Source organism: Mya arenaria, chromosome 2 (assembly GCF_026914265.1).
Source record: "Mya arenaria isolate MELC-2E11 chromosome 2, ASM2691426v1".
In the NCBI taxonomy this organism is placed as follows: Eukaryota; Metazoa; Mollusca; class Bivalvia; order Myida; family Myidae; genus Mya; species Mya arenaria.
This window is the reverse complement of record NC_069123.1, coordinates 10873596-10894668: the sequence shown is the minus strand read 5'-3', so window position 1 is coordinate 10894668 and position 21073 is coordinate 10873596. Positions and strand designations below refer to the sequence as shown.

At 34.3% G+C, this 21073-nt stretch overlaps 1 protein-coding gene across 2 annotated transcripts in view; it reads left to right on the top strand.

The window, feature by feature from the left end:
- The first annotated feature begins 5497 nt into the window (after positions 1 to 5497).
- LOC128206771 (caspase-12-like) overlaps positions 5498 to 21073 on the top strand; it is a 36401-nt gene continuing 20825 nt past the window's right edge. The window contains exons 1-2 of one of the 2 annotated variants that reach the window (XM_052909467.1): positions 5498 to 6414; positions 11715 to 11859. In XM_052909467.1, coding sequence (XP_052765427.1) covers positions 5658 to 6414; positions 11715 to 11824 — 867 coding nt within the window. In that variant the 5' untranslated portion in view covers positions 5498 to 5657 and the 3' untranslated portion in view covers positions 11825 to 11859. Of the gene's footprint in view, positions 6415 to 11714; positions 11860 to 21073 lie in introns of those variants that run through there. The other variant, XM_052909474.1, reaches the window with a different exon arrangement.

Here is a 21073-nt window from a genome sequence, read left to right as displayed (position 1 = left end):
TATTTGAAAAAGACCATTGTTTTAAATAACAAAGCCGTACTTTTGTGAACGGCTACAGTCTTAATACACTTTAAATTATTGAAATATCGATTCTGAAAAAAATGACACTAAACTCAGTAAAATGGAGTCTGTTCATTTGAGAATACGTATTTTATGGTTATATACTTAGTTTGACATGTCGAAAGTTATTCAGAAACATACCGAGGAGATACGCAAAGAACGCTTAGCCCATAAAAGGAACAGTGGTGAACGTTTTGGTTCATTTGGTCTTGACCCAATGAAATCAAAAGGAAGAATTGGAACGGATTTGTCGAATATGACATCTGTTATGTCAGAAATGGATTCGTACCTTAAAACAGCAAGGATGCAAAGCAGCAACACTGGTGCCTATGGCGGCTGGAGCGTAAGTAAAAGATTACCACCAAAACCTTATCAACCGATGCTTAAAGATACCTACCCCCGCAACGAATACACGATGATGTCCGAAGTAGCTGGACCGAAATACTACACGGGACACTTTCTGAAGTACGATTACAAAGAACAGCCACAAAAACCGGAGGTGGATGAGAGCAGACCGGTGGTATTTAAGACACAAAACATTGAACGCGTGCAAACTAAGAAGAAATATGGACAGAACATGAAAAGTCAAAGCTCCGTTCCACTTCATCTATGTAACGATCCGACCTCTTTGTTGTACCAGCGCAGTCTCCAGCCTAGCACTAGAGATCGAACCCATCTTGAAGCAGATTTAAGAGATCTTCGATCCACAGTATCGCGTTACCCATACGCTCTACATAAAACTGTTAAAAACGACGAAAGCGTCCTCAATCCTTTGAACTACAATGCAACCACACAGACATGGGTGAACACATCCTATCCTACTGGACATGCTCTTCCGCGAAGACGTTTAGATACAGCAACCACAACATTTGGCTACGATAGATCTGTGGATTTAAACGATAAAGATTTGAAATCGGGTAGAATAAGATCTAACAGCGCACCTGAGTGGTTTTCTGACCTTTTCCCAAGACAAAGGGTCGCCGATACTATGAAATTCATGGGGCAACCTAAAACACTTAATCAATCGCCACGCAAGCAGGAATTCGCGATTAATTTTGACGGGAAGAATTGAAAGCTGCGAAAAACAATCAAATTTGTAGATATTATACAACATGTACACATTCTGAAACATTCTGTCAGACGGAATCTTGGATTTTACGTTAGTACCTATTGTGGTATTTTTTTAATATGAAATCGATTCTGTTGTATTCGAATATTAATATATTAATTAAAATGTTGTTTACTTGAGTCTTTTCGTTACGCCGATTTTGTAAAAATTATCCCAGATTAATAAGTGTTTGTCAACATGATTGGTATCATCAGTGTAAACATTAGTATGCGATATCAAAATTACGTGTATGGTCTCAAAATTCAAAGAATAGATAAAGGTATATATGATATATCACATCATAAGTGTACTCATAATTTCAGTCGGGACAACGCCCTTTCCAAGGTTATTACAGAGTATTATATTACGTAAAGTATTTTACCTAATATGGTTAAATATAGACAGTTGCTTAATTCCCATTACATTGTTTAATTATTATATTTAACACATTTTAAATCGTTAATATATAACCAAATCTGTAAATTTTACGTGAAAATAAATATGTTTTGTTTTGTTCTGTTTATCCTTATTAATTATATTTATACGGTCTTCAAAATACAGAATTTCAACGTGTTCTATTATTTGTAAAGTTTATATTCAATGCTACTTATTAAACACATTTATTTAAAGGAAAAGTCCATTAATTTGTAGAACGTCAGTCAAAAAAAGAAATATCCGACATGTAACTCTGGTCAGCGATAGCAAGCGATGAATTCGATGAAGAACACAGACCATGTTTCTAGCATATTATTACCAAGTTACCAAGAATGTAAGGTACAACGTTTTTTTATCTTAAGTGTAACATTGCCTTTTTAATAGTTCACCAGTTGACCTACATTTTGATCAAAATAACGACTCGAAAAGGAATTACGTTCACGGAAGTTCCGTATCCACATGTTCGAACGGCCTCTTTTCATTTATTGGGTGTAGGCCTTATCGCCACTATAGGTGTGGTTAACAATGTTGCTGTAAAACTGCAAAGTGTAAACAAGACCTGTTGATCTAGTCGTCCACTCGGCCGCGAACATAAACGGTGAACCACCATTCGCTAAAACACTTACCACAAGGAACTTGTTAATCCATATGAGCATTCAACATACTTTGTGTTGTTTTTCATTATACTTATAGTGTTTGGTAAAATACATTATAAATAAAACTACAACAACTTAATGATCATTATTCATAATAAATTCTCTACAATTGTTCATCATGCCACAAGGCAACTCATGGCAACTGAAGGGCAACTGATTGAAGGCAAATCAGGTCAACTAAAGGCATCTCGAGACAACTCAAAGTAAAGAAACTCATGGCAACTCATGGCAACTGAAGGCAACTGATGGAAGTCAAGTCAAAGAAACTCATGGCAACTCATGGCGACTGAAGGCAACTAATGAAAGGCAAGTCAAGGCGACTTAAAGCATCTCAAGGATAATCAATGTAAGGCAACTCAAGGCAAGGCAACTCAATGCATCTCAATGCATCTCAAGGCAACGCAATGTAAGGCAACTCAAGGCAACTCAATGTAAGGCAACTCAAGGAAAGGCAACTCAATGTAAGGCAACTCAAGACAAGGTAACTCAATGTAAGGCAATTCAAGGCAAGGCAATTCAATGCATCTCAAGGCATCTCAATGTAAGGCATCTCAAGGCAACTCAATGTAAGGCAACTTAAGGCAAGGCAACTCAAAGCACCTTAATGAAATATCAAGGCAATGCAATGTAAGGCAAATCAAGGCAACTTAATGAAAGGCTACTCAAGGCAAGGCAACTCAATGTAAGGCAACTCAAGGCAAGGCAACGCAATGCATCTCAAGGCATCTCAATGTAAAGCATCTCAAGGCAACTCAGTTGTAAGGCAACTTAAGGCAAGGCAACTCAATGCATCTCAATGCATCTCAGGGCATCTCAATGTAAGGCATCTCAAGGAATCTCAATGTAAGGCAACTCAATGCAAGGCAACTCAAGGCAAGGTAATTCAATGCATTTCAAGGCATCTTTAGAGGCAACTCAATGCATCTCTAGGCATCTCAATGTAAGGCATCTCAAGGCACCCCAAAGTAAGGAAACTTAAGGCAAGGCAACTCAATGCACCTCAATGCATCTCAATGCAACGCAATGTAAGGCAACTCAAGGCAACTCAATGTAAGGCAACTCAAGGAAAGGCAACTCAATGTAAGGCAACTCAAGACAAGGCAACTCAATACATCTCAAGGCATCTCAATGTAAGGCATCTCAAGGCAACTCAATGTAAGGCAACTGAAGGCTAAGCAACTCAATGTAAGGCAACTGAAGGCTAGGCAACTCAATGCACCTTAATGCATCTCAATGTAAGGCATCTAAAGTCAACTCAATGCAAGGCAACTCAAGGCATGACAACTCAATGCATCTCAAGGCATCTCAAGGCAACTCAAGACTATGCATCTCAAGGCAACTGAAGTCAAGGTAACTCGTGGCAATTCAAGGCAAAGGTAAGAACGATTAACCTTCTTAAAATCTCTTTTTATATTTTCTTACGGCAATTTACCTTTGAAGCATGTACAATAAACACATAGATTTAAATCAACAAAAAGTCATCTCATGGTAACTCAATTCAACTCAAGGCAAGGCAACTCAAAGCATCTAAAGGCAAGACAACTAAAGGCATCTCAATACATCTCAAGGCATTTCAAGGCATCTCAAGGTAAGTTAAAAACGATTTCTTTACTTAAAATCATCTATAATTTCTTGAAGTAAGTACATGCACAATAATCATAATTGAGTGTTTTATTACTTCAAATGCCACTAAAATACATTTTCTTTGTCTAATGTAGTATAGTTGTCTTTGAACAGTGATAAATTTGAATATAGGCAATTATAATAATAATAATAATAATAATAATAATAATAATAATAATAATAATAATAATAATAATAATAATAATATTATTATTATTATTATTATTATTATTATTATTATTATTATTATTATTATCATTATTATTATTATTATTATTATTAGGTCAAAGGGAAGTCAAACAGAGTTGCATAAACCTTTATTCATGATAGAGTTGCTTCCTTTGTTTACACAATAACACACATTAAACAAGGTAATTGGCATTGCGTCAACGCAGTTAAGAGAAAAACAATCACTTTAAATTGAGTGTTTCTTTTGGTTCCTTTTTTTTATAAACATGCAAGTAAAAAGCAAAAGTTTAATCAGTTGTAAGACAGGGTTATAATATGATTTTCTAATACTAGTTTAAAATTTTGTGTAAGACTAGCTTAGACATACAACTTTTTATATTGCAGTGGTATCTTATAAACGAGTCAATAATAAATAACAAAGCAAAATAATGTGAATAATACATTGTTATACTGCTATTTGTTTGCTCAAAATGAAGACATACATTTTTCCAAATCTTCATCACCAGTATCTCGCATTCAATACAATGTAAGGTATTTAGCAACAGAGTTGAAAATCATGTAATAAAGCTTCATCGGAAGTTGGTCGAAACATGAAATTTGGACGTTTCGTTGTGGAAAGACAGTTTTTTTTAAGGAAACACCTCAGCAGTATTTTTTAAAAAAGCTGTAGTTCTAGGGCGGAGGGGTGTTACACTTGCTGTAATGTTATGCATTTATGGTGGGTTATGTCATTCTTTATATCACAGTACAAATGTTTCATGCCTCTCGAGGTATTTTATCAGTGGAAAACCCACTTCATGTTGACCTTGTCTTAGCCGTAGAACAATTCCTCAAGATAGGTCATTCAGAATCTTATAAAAAACATAACTATAATAAAAAATCAAATACACATATACAGTGTGGTAATCCCACGTGACTTGCGACGACATTTTCTGCTACCGTGTAAAGAAAAAAATCCATGGATTTGACTTTTCAAATGACTGCAAGTATTCTAATTCTACGTCTTTTGTGTTGAAATATAGCCCATCCCAATAAGCGAAATATGCTTTTCGTTACATTGCAAACATGTTCGTAATAATGCCACTGACTTGTAACATAAGCAGATACTTAAATCTTGCACATTAGCCCACTTTCGAACAAACTAATTCTAAACTTGTTTTTGCATTTAAGTAGGTCTTTAATCATTTAGTGATGCTAATGTTAATAGTGTACTCTGCGTTGACTGCAAAAAACGCTGTTTATGAGCATATTAATGGGCTAGACTCTCAGTCTATACCCCAAATATAATATGTCTTTGTAAACTTATACTCCGTGATATCATATCATATGAATAAATTATTTATCCATCAAATACAAAATTACTTACATTTTCAATATTTTACCATGACTGAGCATGATTATGATTTGATAAGTTAAGTCAGGAAAACATGATTTATTACAAGGGATGCTAATTTGATAAAGACTATCTTTTGAGTCTTAATTTGGAAATCGATCTGTAGAAATCCGAGAAAATAACTTAAAGTGACAGCGAAAGATTTTAAGCAGTTAGTGAGATAAATAGAAGAGAGCACGATCAAGAGCGTAAAATGACCGAAGATGAAAAGGTAGACAACCGGAGATCTGAAGAGGGAGACGAAGGAACAATATATATTCAACCTATCGAAACAGAAAGCATGGGTCTTGAAAGTGACCTGCCAGAAGACGACCAGGCTGTTGGAGAGGACCTGCCCGATGGCTTTAAAAAGTTAATCAAAACAACTGTAAAGGCAGTAGCATGCGGACTTTCACAAAAAACAAAAGAAGAAGACAAGACTTCGTATATTCAACATGTCGACATGTATGAGCCAGCCGCTAGCAACAAACATATTTCTCAACCAATTGGGACTCCTACAATGGTTGAAGAAGTTGATACCGAAAATGTACATGATTTAAACCTTCATATGCGTGGATATATGGTTCTTATTGTGAATAGAACTTTTGATAAAAAATCTTTAAGATATGGTGCTGAGAATGACTTAGAAAATATGCAAAACATAGCAGAAAAACTCGGTTACAAGATACATAATACCGAGTATTGTGAAAATCTTAATCAATCGGAAACAATGGATGTTTTACAAAAGGCACGAAAAGCAGACCATAGCCATTGCGATAGTTTTGCTGTCATGATAAGTACACACGGATGTGAAGAGCCCAACAGTAAAGCCAAAGGGAAGATGGATCATGTCCTCATTTGTGCAGACGACAAGATGATTTTCACAAGCACCATTACAGAGATGTTCAATGATGAAAATTGTCCAACACTGAAGGGAAAAACAAAACTGTTTTTCATCCAGGCTTGCAGAGGTATGTATTGTGTCATTATTAATGAATTATTTTAGTAATACTAAATTTTGTACGCTTTCGTCTTTGAAATAATGCACGTGCACATGATTGTTTTTGTAAATTTATTTGAATGATTTTTTTTTAAATTAGAAAATTTTCGTTTACTTCGTAAGTCTCTGTTAACGAGTAATGCTTTTTATCATAGTTAAAATATAAGGAGGCATCCAGTTATGCTCATCCCCAGACCATTAACATCCTTAAATACCATGATACCATGATAAATTAGCAAACCCCACATCTCGCCAGATTTGAAGAATTCCTAAAATCAAACCGTTTTTATTTTCTGATTCCCCTCACAATATCATATCATATGAATAAATTATTTATACTTCAATATTTTACCCTGAGCATGATAATGATTTGTTATGTTATGATATTAATTAGGTGATCTCATATTGGCCCAGTTATTTGTCCGAGGTTAGCTGTATTTGCCTGAGCCCGAAAGTATTTTATTAATCAACTATTACCATTTTGATTAAAACATTCCAATAACTTACCTTAAGTTCACATTGAAGCCGTATATATCCCATATTCAATAATGGTGTCTGCTTTTCTTAACTTGACTTTGCCGATTTTGACATGCATCCTTAAAGTGACATTTTGCATATTTATGAATAAAGCACTGTACAGTGTAAGGAAGCATGTCTTTTCGTCTTAATTGCGTAAAACGCCAAATGTTTCACCTTCGTCCTCCATTTTGTCGGTGTACAAAATCATAATAGTCGTAAAATCCACCAATGGGTTAAATGCAACTGTAATTTCATTTCGTACAAAGTTGTTCAAGTATTGAATAGGTTCAAGTATTCCTATTAGGTTTATACGATTAAAGCAAGCAGAAAATTTTCAAAACAGTTAGAAAACAAAAAACAAAATGGCTAAAATTATTTCCAGCATATTTCTCATATTAGGCGAGTTTCGACAGCCAATGAAAATGGTCCATTTCCCAAATCCTATATAAGGCGAGTTTTGTAGCCAATCAAAACCGAGGAATCTCATATGAGTTGAGTTTTGTTGATATTGGCCGAGTTTGGTCGATATTGAGCGAGCTCTGGCATATATTGTCTTTAATTGTCTGGTATTGGTACCGCAATTGTCTCTGTATCTCGTCAAATACGTAATACTTGATTAATAATAAGCGATAAGCTTTTGTTTTTCCACCAGGTATGTTCGCCTGGAGAAATGATCCTAGATGATCTAATATATGCACACACTTCTAATGTATATACACGTTCATCGATCAATCAATCTTCTGTCTTCATTACAAATGTATCTACCCAGAATGCATTACGAACAACTTATGTGCTTTATAACTGTAAACTTTATGAAACGATTGCGATCTCTGTGAGTGAGGTCAAACACGCAAAGAAAGTTTTAACATAAGAAGCGCAGATGGCAACATGCTAACACGATGAAAGACATCAGCAGTTCTTTTATTATTATGTACAAGTGTCATGTCATAAAGAAAAGGATGATTGCTATGCCTCGTGAAAACATTTTCTTAGGGATAATGCAAATTAGGGGTGGGTGATCACTTTCAAAATGTAAATATAACGTCTTTTCATCTATAAAATGTTGTACCAATGCCACACCAATTGGGGCAAGAAATACCCACCTTATACGGGCATCTTTAACCAACTTGATTTAATGCAAATATGTTCATGATCTTTTCGTCTGTTTTGGCTTTACGTTTGGGGTTTAACGTCTGGTCATTTAGTCATTAACCATGATCAGAACAGGAACTTTGGCTGCTTAATTTTCCCTGTGAGTTCTATTGCTCTATTGATCTTGTTGGTGCTCTAGATGTTTGAATCAAGCTTTTCCATGGTTGTGAAAGCATGTTTTTTAGCAAAGCAAGTTTTATTACAGACTACCAAAACAATGAAATACACGACGAACAGTTGTCTAGTGTTACAGGTCTATAAGTATTGATATGTACAGCAGTTTTGTGAGTGCCGTGTGGAAGCTGTAAAAAGTCGCACCGCACTTACATGTAATGTTTTCATAATTTCCAGTTTGACCCTGTGCCATTAAACGAGGTTTATGTTTAAACCTTTGGCTACTGAGCTTGTTTCTGTAGTTTTCACAGTTTTGCACTTATTTAAATTAAATGATCCACGCTTGTTTTATTCACACCTTTGACCGTTCAAGTCAACAAGTGCTAGTTGTTCGATATATTTATGCTCTGTTCAATTAAATTGATTCGTGGTACTGTTATTATTTGAAACATAATCGCAATACTAAAAGTTTATTGATAAATGTTTTAAAATGTTGTTACACGAGTAGTTTATAAACTATAAAAATATCTTAGAGATGTTATACACAAACCGGCTTAGGAATGACAGTTCTTAGGAAAAATATTATAGCATAATATTGTTGTATATTTCACGAGTTTTATTAAAAATACGTCTAAAAGGCGAATATCCTCTATTTGTGTTATGCTCTGATGTGTTTCAGAAATTATTTAGCCATAATTTACCATCATATAATCGCTAATAACAACGGGTTGAATTTACCCCCAGGGACAATTTTGCCCGCATTCTTAAGCTGATGTTTATTTACCCCCGTTGGTGTTTATGTCAAATAAAAACAAGAATTGATTTCTCACGGGATTAATTTGAATTTGGCAGAGTTTGAATGAAACAATTACTAATAGAACAAATCATTAAAAGGGAAAACGTTTTTTGAAATTTCTCGGCAGACTGTTTCCTCACCGGGCTGAGATGTTTGAAATACCATGCTCGTCTGATATAACTACTGTATGGTGTTTTAAAGCTTAACTAAAATGGCATGCTTAACTTTCGAGTACATTTAATCAAACGCTATCGCATTTCTAATGCAGGTAGTATTTTGCACGCATTTTCCTCGTTCCGTTTTTGAACAAAAGAAAAAAAATATTTGCAGTCTAAATGTTTTCTGACAGTATGACATTTTTGCAAGACTTAATCTGTTTGTCCTAAAAATAATGCAACATCCTACAGTAAGGTGAATAGGATTGGTATTACATACAGATATTGATATTATAAGGTAGAAATATTAGCATCATAATTGTGTCTTATTTCAATTGCAATGCAAACTATTTGCATTTAATAAAACATCCAATGTTCTCAATTACAATATGAACGCGTCCAAAAAATACCACAGGTGCAAATTTACCACGTAGGCATGTCAACGCAACAAGTGAAAAACATGATTTCACGCACTGTTTTGAAAACACAATTACTCTTTTTTATCATGCACTGATTTGAAATTGTGTCCCGTTTTGCTGTCTGTACACAGCGTTATCGTTCACAAAGCTTGGACAAAATATCAATGACGTAATTTGTGTAATTTTGTATCAACAATTAAGCGCACTTCTGTAATCTGTCAGATACTAATTAATATCACGTTGAATATTTTTAGACAAGCAAGACAAAGTAAGATATCAGCGAGATCACAATTTGTTTCATTTCGTGAACATCAAAAGTTCACATTTATATTACTTTTTGCGCTCATCCAATGAAATCAAACTGATACCTCACTGAAACAAAAAAACCATCCTCTATTTATTTACAAATGCATATTACCAGATTTGACTTTTTAAAGACAGAGTCTATCTCTTTCGACTTTGTTATTTAACCGTTATATCCATACTGACACTAGCAGACGGCAAAAACAATGTGATCTGTTTAACAATATAAGCTTTACTACTTTTGATTCTTTTTATAAATGGATAAAACTATTTATAAGCCAAAGAGACGGGGTTTCGACAGAAAAGGTATCTTTTCAAGCTAATTTTCTCTGTGTTTGATTAAATGATAAACAATGATCGTATTACCTGTAGGAATATTGATAGAAAAACGCCTACAAAAACGAACTTAAAGGATAAAGAAAAATAGGGAGGAAGTTAAACGGAACCAGTGTCAATTGGTTTATTCATGGCAAGTTATTTTCAAAAAGAAATATATGACCTCCAAACCGATAAAAATGACAGTGTCAAAATTGATTTAAGTTAAAAATGTACCAACGTACAGTCAAAGCAACATAAACAATAATAAGTTTGGTACGAACAATATTTTTTCATAGCATACATCAAAACCAGAACCAAGAAAACGACAATTCAAAGAATGCCGCTTTGGAGTTAACACCGTTATGTCTTCTTGAAAGATTAAAATTTCAATTTTAAAATTAAATTCGCTCACTTTCTATCGATAATACTTGATGGAAAAACGGGCGCGGTAACGAATATTAAATTGCCGTCTCGGTTCGATTGCCTATGTCTCAACTCTGCTTTCAAGTCTGGTTTTAGTATTTCTCTACGGCTCAAGTTTAATTGCCGATTTGCATGCCCAAACAAGGCATACAATCATTACATTGGTCTACCAGATGAAACAAATCCATTCCTTTTTGTTTAGCATCAGTTTCCATATTCGCAAGTTTTGAACTGTTTTGGCAAATGAAATCTTCTTAGGAGAGGAGTTCTTGATTTTTCAGACTCTATTGGAGTACGAGTCCCAGCAAACTGCTCGATTTCTTCACCACCATCACAGTTTTAGTACTCCGAATAATGATAGTATTCAGGATCCTCGTAACTCTCCTCCATTTTACGCAATATTTCCATTAGTCAATTCTAGTCGTACACTTTTCGACTGTTTTGTATATGAAGAATACACTGTAAAATACTCGTGCCTTGCTCCGTGGATTAACTTGTTGGAGCGTGTGCCTTGTATTTAGATGCAGCCCGTTTGAACGACCATTCAACATCATCATTTTCTGTTTATTATTTGGTTTACTCTGTTCGTTCTCTTAATAATTTATTTAAAGAAACGAAAGCACGTCAGAAAAAGTCTAAATGTTTGCTCGATTGAAATTGTCACATACTATGCCAGAAAAATATATATATAAAAATTCGATGATCACATCGGAAATATCGTTTGAAAAGACGTATTTTAGTTTAATATATTCATGAAATTAAAAACACCTGTGTTGTCCACCATAAAACAGAAGGTACAGTTTGCTCAACGCCAGCTACATCTCAAATCAATTACGAATAGAATATCGTTGTCGGAATAGAAGAGCTATGTACGCTTATGATGCAAATGAATGTTTCCAAAGTGTTTAGTTTTCTTTTTTTTGGATTATTAAACTTAAAAAATAGTTTGGTCTACACGAAGATAACACACTCATGAGGTGTAAAGTAAATTTCAGGATTTTAGTGTATTCATATTAATATCGTCAAAGCCTTTTAGAACGATATCAAATACTCGAATGTCTGTGTTTTACAGGCGAAAACCTAGACGAAGGAGTTAACCTTTTGTGCCAGGAATCCCAAATGCCACCTCACCACGATAACTGTTTTTCTTATTATGTGAGGGTTTCCATACTCACTATTTAAATGTAGAAGTATATCTTATTTTAGTAGAATGGTTTTGGAAATTACAAATAAATACTATTACTATCATATTGGCAGACAAATGAACTTACCTTAGTTAATTAGAGGAGCGGCTAAAACTAATATATTTATTTTAATATGCAAATGAGTACTTTGATATTCGAGTTACAATTATTATATTTATTGCTCAAACTTTATCATCATGATTTGTCAATATGGTTACAAATAGATCGATAAGTAAAACCGTAATTAGCAAACAAATGTTTTTTGTACATGAGAAAAGCATGACGATTATTGTTCTGAAATAAACGTTTAAGTATACATAAAGAAAACTCATTTATTAGCCCTAATGCCGCATTTTACAGCATCAACTTTTACGCGACAACACTCGGTTGACAAAAGAGATGGAAAGGGTGCAAAAGAAACAAATAAAACTTCAGTTGAAGAAAAAAAAGATGTTATTACACTGTCTAAACGCTCACCAGATCCGATTGTTGAAACAACATCTCTGAAATGTGAGAACGATCAACTCGTATTTTATGCAACTACAACTGGACGGTATGCTTGGAGGAACGAACGAGAAGGTTCTTGGATGATTTACTATCTTTACACAATCGTGAATGTTACCTATGAAAAACGTCAGCTAAACCTCTTAAGCCTCCTCACCAAGGTATCCGCATGCATGTCGCTGAGAGAAAGCAATATTCCCGGCGACTCAAAATTTGATAAGAAGAAGGCTGTGTGCGTTATCGAGCACAAATTGACCAAACCTGTTGTTTTCAATCCGTAGTAGAAGAAACGATAATCCAACATTTGCGACATGCGTTTCAACACTTAATTTAAATGATATTTCTTGACTAATTTGACTGCTGGTTCATTTTTGTAAATCATAGAGTTTTGAAACACAGCTATGTGATATATTTACGAGTACAAGGCATTTTTTTCATGTAACGTAGAAATACACGATTGTGTTTAATCTTTTACAATAAGAAAATCTGTGTTGGTATTTCAACACTAACATCGCAAGTTGGTGTCTGGGTTATAAATGTGTTTTTTATTAGTGTTTGAAAATACACCAATTTTATTTCATCAATGTATGTTGCATTGTACCTCAATTGTACTGATATATGGTAGAACGACGCAAATTTACAGAACATCCATTGGACCAACGTGGATGTTAGAGTTAACATATAAAGTAATAATCCATGACGACATGTCCAGACATCTACAACGCAAACGACACAGAGGCTATGACAAGGCTTTGTTGTTCTTTTCGAAATATTTACAAATTAAAAAGAGAGGACTTTTTCACACTTCAGATTGCACATTAACTAAACATTTATCATATTGATTCGACACATACATGTATTCACGTTTTATTCTGTGAGACGTGATCCTATTTGTGTAATTTTAATTCTTATTCATGATTTTGATAAGCAATGAAAACATAATGGTAGGCAAGGTAATCCCTACCTGTTTTTCTATCAATTTTAATTGTCATTCGTTCTGTCCATATTATCTTCATGTGTGTATGTTTTATGCAAGAAAAGATTTCTTTAACAGGTTTTATATATGAATTTAACTTTAATTTTTATATGACGAAATTTTACATTCACCGTTTCATACTAACTTTCCATATACTCTAAATTCATTTCTCTGAAAATCAAAGTATTGTTTCTATTTATATAGTGTTGTATTATATATTATATTATCATTTTTATATTTGTTTTATAATATACTGGACAAAATATACTATAACCTTTAGCTTTGACCGGCCAGTCGTATATAATAATTGGAACACAATAGCTGCAACTTGAGCACATTACAAATAGAAAAAAAATGGTCAAATTTTGATACTCAGTATCTATCAATTCTTTATTTCTTTGCAATTACGTGGATTGGAATACGTCCATTTTTAATTAAGGTTTGTAAAAGCTTTCTCATAACAAATATTGAAAAATACCATTGTTTTAAATAACGAAGACTTAAACTCTTTTGCTAACGAGTGCAAACTTAAAAGACATTTAATTATTGAAAACAATCGCTTCCGGAAAATGTACAAATATGTATGTGATGTGACACTAAAATCAGTAAAATGTAAATTTGACGTGAATACGCATTTTATGGTTATATACTTAGTTTGCCATGTCGAAAGTTATTCAGAAACATACCGAGGAGATACGCAAAGAACGCTTAGCTTAGAAAAGGAATAGTGGTGAACGTTTCGGTTCCTTTGGCTAAGACGAAATGAAACCACAAGGAAGAATTGGAACGGAATTGTCGAATATGACATATGTTATGTCAGAAATGGATTCGTACCTTAAAACTGCAAGGATGCAAAGCAACATTGGTGCCTATGGTGACTGGAGCGTAAGCAAACGGTTGCTATCAAAACCTTATCAACCTATCCCCGCAATGAATACACGATGATATCTGAAGTAGCTTGACCGAAATACTACACGAGACACTTTCTGATGTAAGATTACAAAGAACAGCCACAAAAACCGGACGTGGATGAGAGCAGACGGGTGGTATTTAAGACACAAAATATTGAACGCGTGCAAACTAAAAAGAAGTACGGACATAATATAAAAGGTCAAAGCTCCGTTCCACTGTAACGATCCGACCTCTTTGTTGTACCAACACAGTCTCCAACTTGGTATTAGAGATCTAACCCATCTTGAAGCAGATTTAAGAGATCTCCGATCCACAGTATCGCGTTACCCATACGCTCTACATAACACTGTTAAAAACGACAAAAGCGTCCCAAATCCTTTGATCTTCAACGCATCCACACAAGCATGGGTGAACACATCCTATCCTACAACATTTGGATACGATAGATCTGTGGATATAAACGATAAAGATTTGAAATCTGGTAGAATAAGATCTAACAGCACACCTGAGTGGTTTTCTGACCTTTTCCCAAGACCAAGGGTCGCCGATACTATGAAATGTATGGGACAACCTAAGGCACTTAACCAATCACCAAGCAAGCAAGAATTAATTAATTTTGACGGGAAGAAATGAAAGCTGCGAAAAACAGGAAAAAACACTCAAATTAGAATATATTAAACTACATGTACATATTCTGTAACATTCTGTCATTCTGGGATTCCCGGATTTTACATCATGATTCCAGACTGGTCAATATTTGTCAACATATTCTGTATCTTCTGTGTATATCTTTGTATTTATATATAAAAATTACGTTAATGACCTTAAAATTTAAGATTACCTAACGGTAGATATGATAGATTAAAACAAAACTCAAATGAAAGCGAGGACGATTGCTCTTTCGGAAGTTCTACCTTATATTGTTAAATGTATATTTTGCTTAATTTCCAGCACATGTATGCTATATATATGTCCAGTAAATCTATATCAGATGCTTTCAAAGCTCGCTGTATGTCATTGATGAATATATAAGTCGTGTTATACATTTATCTGTTGTATTCAGAAGTTTGTTATGTTAACATAAGTGTTGTTTTACTTTCATGTATTTAATATATCAATGTTATATGTGTTTATGTTTTTTTTTTATGAAATTGAGAGAGCTCCATCAAGTTTGTACTTAATAAGTACAAATAATATTTATATCTACTAAAAAATACAGAATTTCAACGTGTCCTTTTACTTGTAATTTATACCATCACGCTAATTTATATCATCGAATGCTTATTCTGTTGAAAAATGAGACCCGTGGACGTGTGATCAGCTCCATAGAACAGATCGAGTCTATCCGTGATGGACGTCCGCAGTCTGTCGCACCACCGGCCAGCCAACGTCATGACGCCACCGCGAGCTAGAGCTGCGGGAGATGAGTGCGTGAACTCTAATTACTGTCATTGCCGTGCTTTATTTACTTTTCACAGTCAATAATATTTATTGACCCACTTTGATTTGTGGTTAACCTAGTTTAATACTATATAACATCACTGTACAGTACGCTTACTATATTTGATCAATATTATTGATAATTCAACACCTTAATTAGATGTATAGTGCTATTTATAGCCCGCTGTATTTGTTTTTCCCTAGGACCGCATGAGCGTTTCTCTGTCCGCACTTGACGTAAATCCCTTCAGTATTTTTAATACCCTTATAACGATATTGTTATCACTTAAAAGGAGTCATAACAATTTTTTTTGTCGGGGTTTTGAAAAAAAGGCATTTGTAAATGTTCCATATATTAGCAATATATCAGTATTTCTTAAATTTAATGAAATTATCATTCCTTTTGTTTTATGAAGTCAATGATAATGGTTCTTAGTTCTCTTTTTCTTGTAATTGGAAACTCATGTTTTCATTATTATGTATCATTTATGCTCTTGTTCTACTGTCATTTCTTTTCTGTTTTATGCTCCTGTGTACTGTATCATGTTTGTGTTTATCCCTATGGCAACCGCGTTTGATTGTTGACGTTATTAAATAGTTAATTATGGGATCTGACTTATGTTCTTATAGGATTGCCATAGGGTTGTTGAATGCACGTTTTTGTAGAACTTCCAAAATATGTTCGCTGAGCATATATCCATTAACAGTCTTAATCGCGGGAATATACTTTAAATTACGACTCTATTCAATATCACTACGGGGCCTATTGACAGTTAATGACATAATGGTATCTATTATGAAGCCATCTTACGCAGCTTTGGCAGTTTACAAATTATGCATTGAATGTATTTTTGCTGTGATGTTTGGTTCTTCAAGAGTAACAATGATCTTTTTTATTTTTATAAGTTTATGCCAATACTACTAATATTTTCCGGTGACGTTGAATGTAATCCTGGACCTGACTCCAAATCATGCTTTTCAATATAACACCAAAACATTCGAAGTATCCGATCTAAAATGGACTTCGTAAAGGACAGTTTCATTGACATTGACATTTTGTGTTTTACTGAGACACATCTTTCTGGTGAAGTTAGCGACGATTTTCTTTTTATCGATAATCACGAATTCATGTTCAGAAAAGATAACTAGCCCCATTCTGGAGGATTTTTAATGTATACATCAGCATACTTCCGACCGATATGTAGAAACGAGTTAGAAGTTATCTACCTGAATCAATATGGGTCGAATTAAAATATAAAAATCGATGTTATTTATTAGGGACTATTTATCGCTATCCTCATTTAACAGTTGATTTTTGGGATAGAGTCAACATTTGCCTAGACAAGGCACATGATTTCTGTAGCAATATCATTGTTGTTGGAGATATCAACGAAGACCAACTCAATCCTCTAAACCGAAAGTTTCGAGATATTATGGCGTTAAACAATTTACGTAATGTCATAGATACTTCAATTAGAATAACGACCTCTACGCAGACTTTATTAGATCCAATTGCAGTTTCTCACCACATTAATGTGTTAAATTCAGGAAACAATAGAAAAACTTCAATACGAAACTGCAAGAATTGTTACTGGACTTCCACGATCAGTATCAATTGATAGACTTATTAAGGAAATAGGATGGGCTTCTTTGTCAGACAGAAGAGAAATGCAAAAGTTAATTTTAGTTTACAAATATTCCCGTGGTGAATTGCCTACGTACTTATCTGAACATTTTCCAACCATCGTTAACGATTCTACTCCTTATACTTTGCGGAACAATGAAAATTTTGTAACAATGAATAGACGTTTAGAAATAAATAACTGCTCAACTAAACCATCGTCCGTGTCACTTTGGAACACGCTCAATATAGATATAAGGCAATCACCGACTCGTTCGTGATTCAAGGACAAATTGAAAGAGAAATTCAAACAACGCGCTGTACCGTCTTTTTATCTATATGGCGAACTTCGTCTATCCGTTTATCATGCGCGATTAAGAAATAACTGTAGTGATGTAAATCCAGATTTGTTTTACAACCACGTTAGAGACTCGCCGCTATGTACACATTGCAAAGAAGTCGAAGATGCTGAACATTTTTTTCTTTCATTGTACATTATTTACAGAGCAGTGATTAACATTGTTCAGAAACACAAGACAATTTCATCCATTGAGTACAGCTAAACTACTTTTTGGACATGACATGGTTTCTGCCGATCAAAATGTTCAAATATTCAGAGAAGTTCACTGTTTTATTAAAAACACCAACCGTTTTTAAGTTACAAGATCAGTAGCAGGAGCCTATTTCTTCCAATTTCTCTCTGTTTCGTCTTTTTTCTATATATCTTATCTCATATTGTTCTCAATATTTCTTTTTCTTCATGTCCTTTTATAACAATACAAATTTATATTGATATAAAGACTAAATTTGATATTACAACACCTTTGCTTGGTATTTAATTTGACGTTTTGGAAGAGGGCCGTAACTGATGTTGGTATAACTCGTGGCCCGATCCTTTTGCATGTCAGATAATCACTCATTTGCTTTAAATAAGGTATATATATATATGATCTATTTGTATTGATTTATTGTCAACATACATGCAATAAACTATTATTAAACTATCATCACGCTCTGCGAAATCGCTGCGATTTTTGTAAAGACTGTATTCCATTTGTAACTTATTAAACAAATTAATTGCAAGGGAAAGTCCATTAATTGTAAAGCACAAGTCACGTCAGTCTAATAAAGAAATATAACACGCCACTAAGGGTCATATGACATTATAAGGACCGGCCAGAAGGTGTTTATGGACCGAGGCGTTATATAATGCCATATGGCCCGAAGTGGTGTGTTATATTTCTTATGTTATACCGAACACTCACGTCAGTCTAATTAAGAAATAGTACACGCCACAAAGGGTCATATGACATTATAAGGACTGGCCGGTTCTTATCATGTCATATAGCCCGAAGTGGTGTGTTATATTTCTTATATTATGCCGAACACTTTTTTACCACTTAATAATTTTTAAGTGCCTTTGATGTTTTTTAATGAACAAATCTAATAATGTTTACTTGCGAAAAAAATGTCGTTGTGAAAATTACAAGCAGCACTCATCAGTTTTATGACGTCAGTGGTCCATATTGTATGACGTCAGCGGTCCATATTATTAATATTGGCGAGGTCCGGACCGGCCAAAAACATGATACGCTGACGTCATAAAAACTAGATTTATATTCAAATACATTGATAAACGGACCGATCAACTTTATATACACAAAGATGGGACACATTTATGTAAGGTATAATATAATCGAAAAAGCCGACATGTAACTCTGATTAGCGAGTGTTTGGTAAGCAAGTGATAAACTCGATGAAGTACATAGTTTCTAATATATCATTACCAAGTTTGATGAATATAAGGTAGAACTTTTAATATCTGAAGTGAAACATGGTCTTTTCTAAAAGAAATCTAATTCACCGGTTGACCTACCTTTTGATGAAAATAAAAATGTAAAAATATGCCAATAAGCGTTAATAAAGATTTTCGAAATTTTGACTGTTTGAGTTGACATGATCCAAAGTCGAACATAAATTCTTTACATTGATAAATACAGAGCCTATAAAACTAATGGGTAGGAATTAACTGTAGAATGTTTATATAATACTATACCTTATAACCTGCATATGGCCTAAGCTCGAAATTGAACTAGTTACAGTGTGAACAAATACCAAGAATGTAGGGAAAAAATTGTAGACACTAAGGTGTAAACAATGAATTTTCTAATGATATAACTCTTAAACCCTTAAGGTTGAGTAACATTCTTTATGTTCGACGCAGTATTTGTTTTTGCTCAAAATAGTAGATTATTAAAATAACCAACATGTTCATGAGATTTTAAGAATTTTTATTGTCATACTGCAATCAACTTGCTGGACCTTTCCTTGTCAGTTCATCCAGTCTGGTCGTTGTTAGAAATCTGTTTAATATGCAGAAGTTTTAACCTTCCTCGTTACCATTGGTTGTTTCGAAAATTTGGTGCAGAAGAGAAAAACACAGCATGTGTTTATTGTTAACATTATAAAACTGTTTGGTGTGAATGCTTAACAGTTTATGTCTAATAATTTAATTGACCGCTTTCATTTAGCTTCACAATAAAACTATGATTACTTAAGAAGGCTTCTTCTGCAATTCGTACTCCTCGAATATTTTTGTTAAACAAAACAAACTTGCTTGGGCCACCAAGCGGGAACATCGATGCTCTGATCGAGCCGATTGCCTCAACCAAACGATTCGAAAAGAAAATGAGTTCACGGAAGTTCCGTATCCACATGTTCGAACGGCCTCTTTTCATATATAGGGTGTAAGCCTTTTCGCCACTATAGGTGTGGTGATTTAATAAGGCCTTGTTGAATATCAATGTTGCTGTAAAACTGCTAACTGTGAACAATATTTATACAAAAAGCTACAGAAACAAGCTCAGTAGCAAAAAGTTTAAGACCAGTTGAACTGGTCGTCCCATCGGCCGCGAACATAAACGGTGAACAACCAAGCACTGAATGTTCTTATATTTGATCTAGTTAGCTGCTTTCGGCGGGATATAACCCTTAAACCATTAAGGCTCAAATAACATTTTTATTGTTCGACTCAGTATTTGTTTTAGCCTAAAATAGTCCATTATTAAAAGAATCAACATGTTCATGAGATTTTAAGAATTTATAAGCCATACTGCAATCGACTTGCTGGACCTTTCCTTGCCAGCTCATCAAGTATCTTCGTTCTTAAATATGTGTTAAAATATGCAGAAGTTTTAACCTTCTTCGTTACCATTGGTTTGTATCTAACGTCCGGAGCAGATCAACACAACGTGTGTTTATTATTAGCATTATAAAAAATATTTGGTGTGAATGCTTAACACTTTATGTTCAATCATTTTGATTGACCGCTTTTATTCAGCTTCACAATAAAACTATGATTATCTGAGAAGGCTTCATCTGCAATTCGTACTCCTCCACTATTGAAGTAAAGTAAAAAAAAAACCTGGTTTACGACACATGTGGACATCGATGCCCTTGTCGAGCTGATTGCCTCATTCACACGACACGAAAAGGAATGGCGTTCACGGAAGTTCTGTTTCCACATGCTTAAACGGCCTCTTTTCATTTATAGGGTATAGGCCTTATCGCCGCCATAGGTGTGGTGATTTGATAGGCAGAATTGATAAACAATGTTGCTGTAAGATGGCAAAATAGAAACAAGACCCGTTGATCTGGTCGTCCACTCGGCCGCGAACATAAACGGTGAACCACTAATCGCTACAACACTTTCCACAAGGAACTTGTTAATCCACATGTTCATTCAACATAGTTTGTGTTGTGTTTTATTAATTTAACAGTTTTTGGTAAAATAC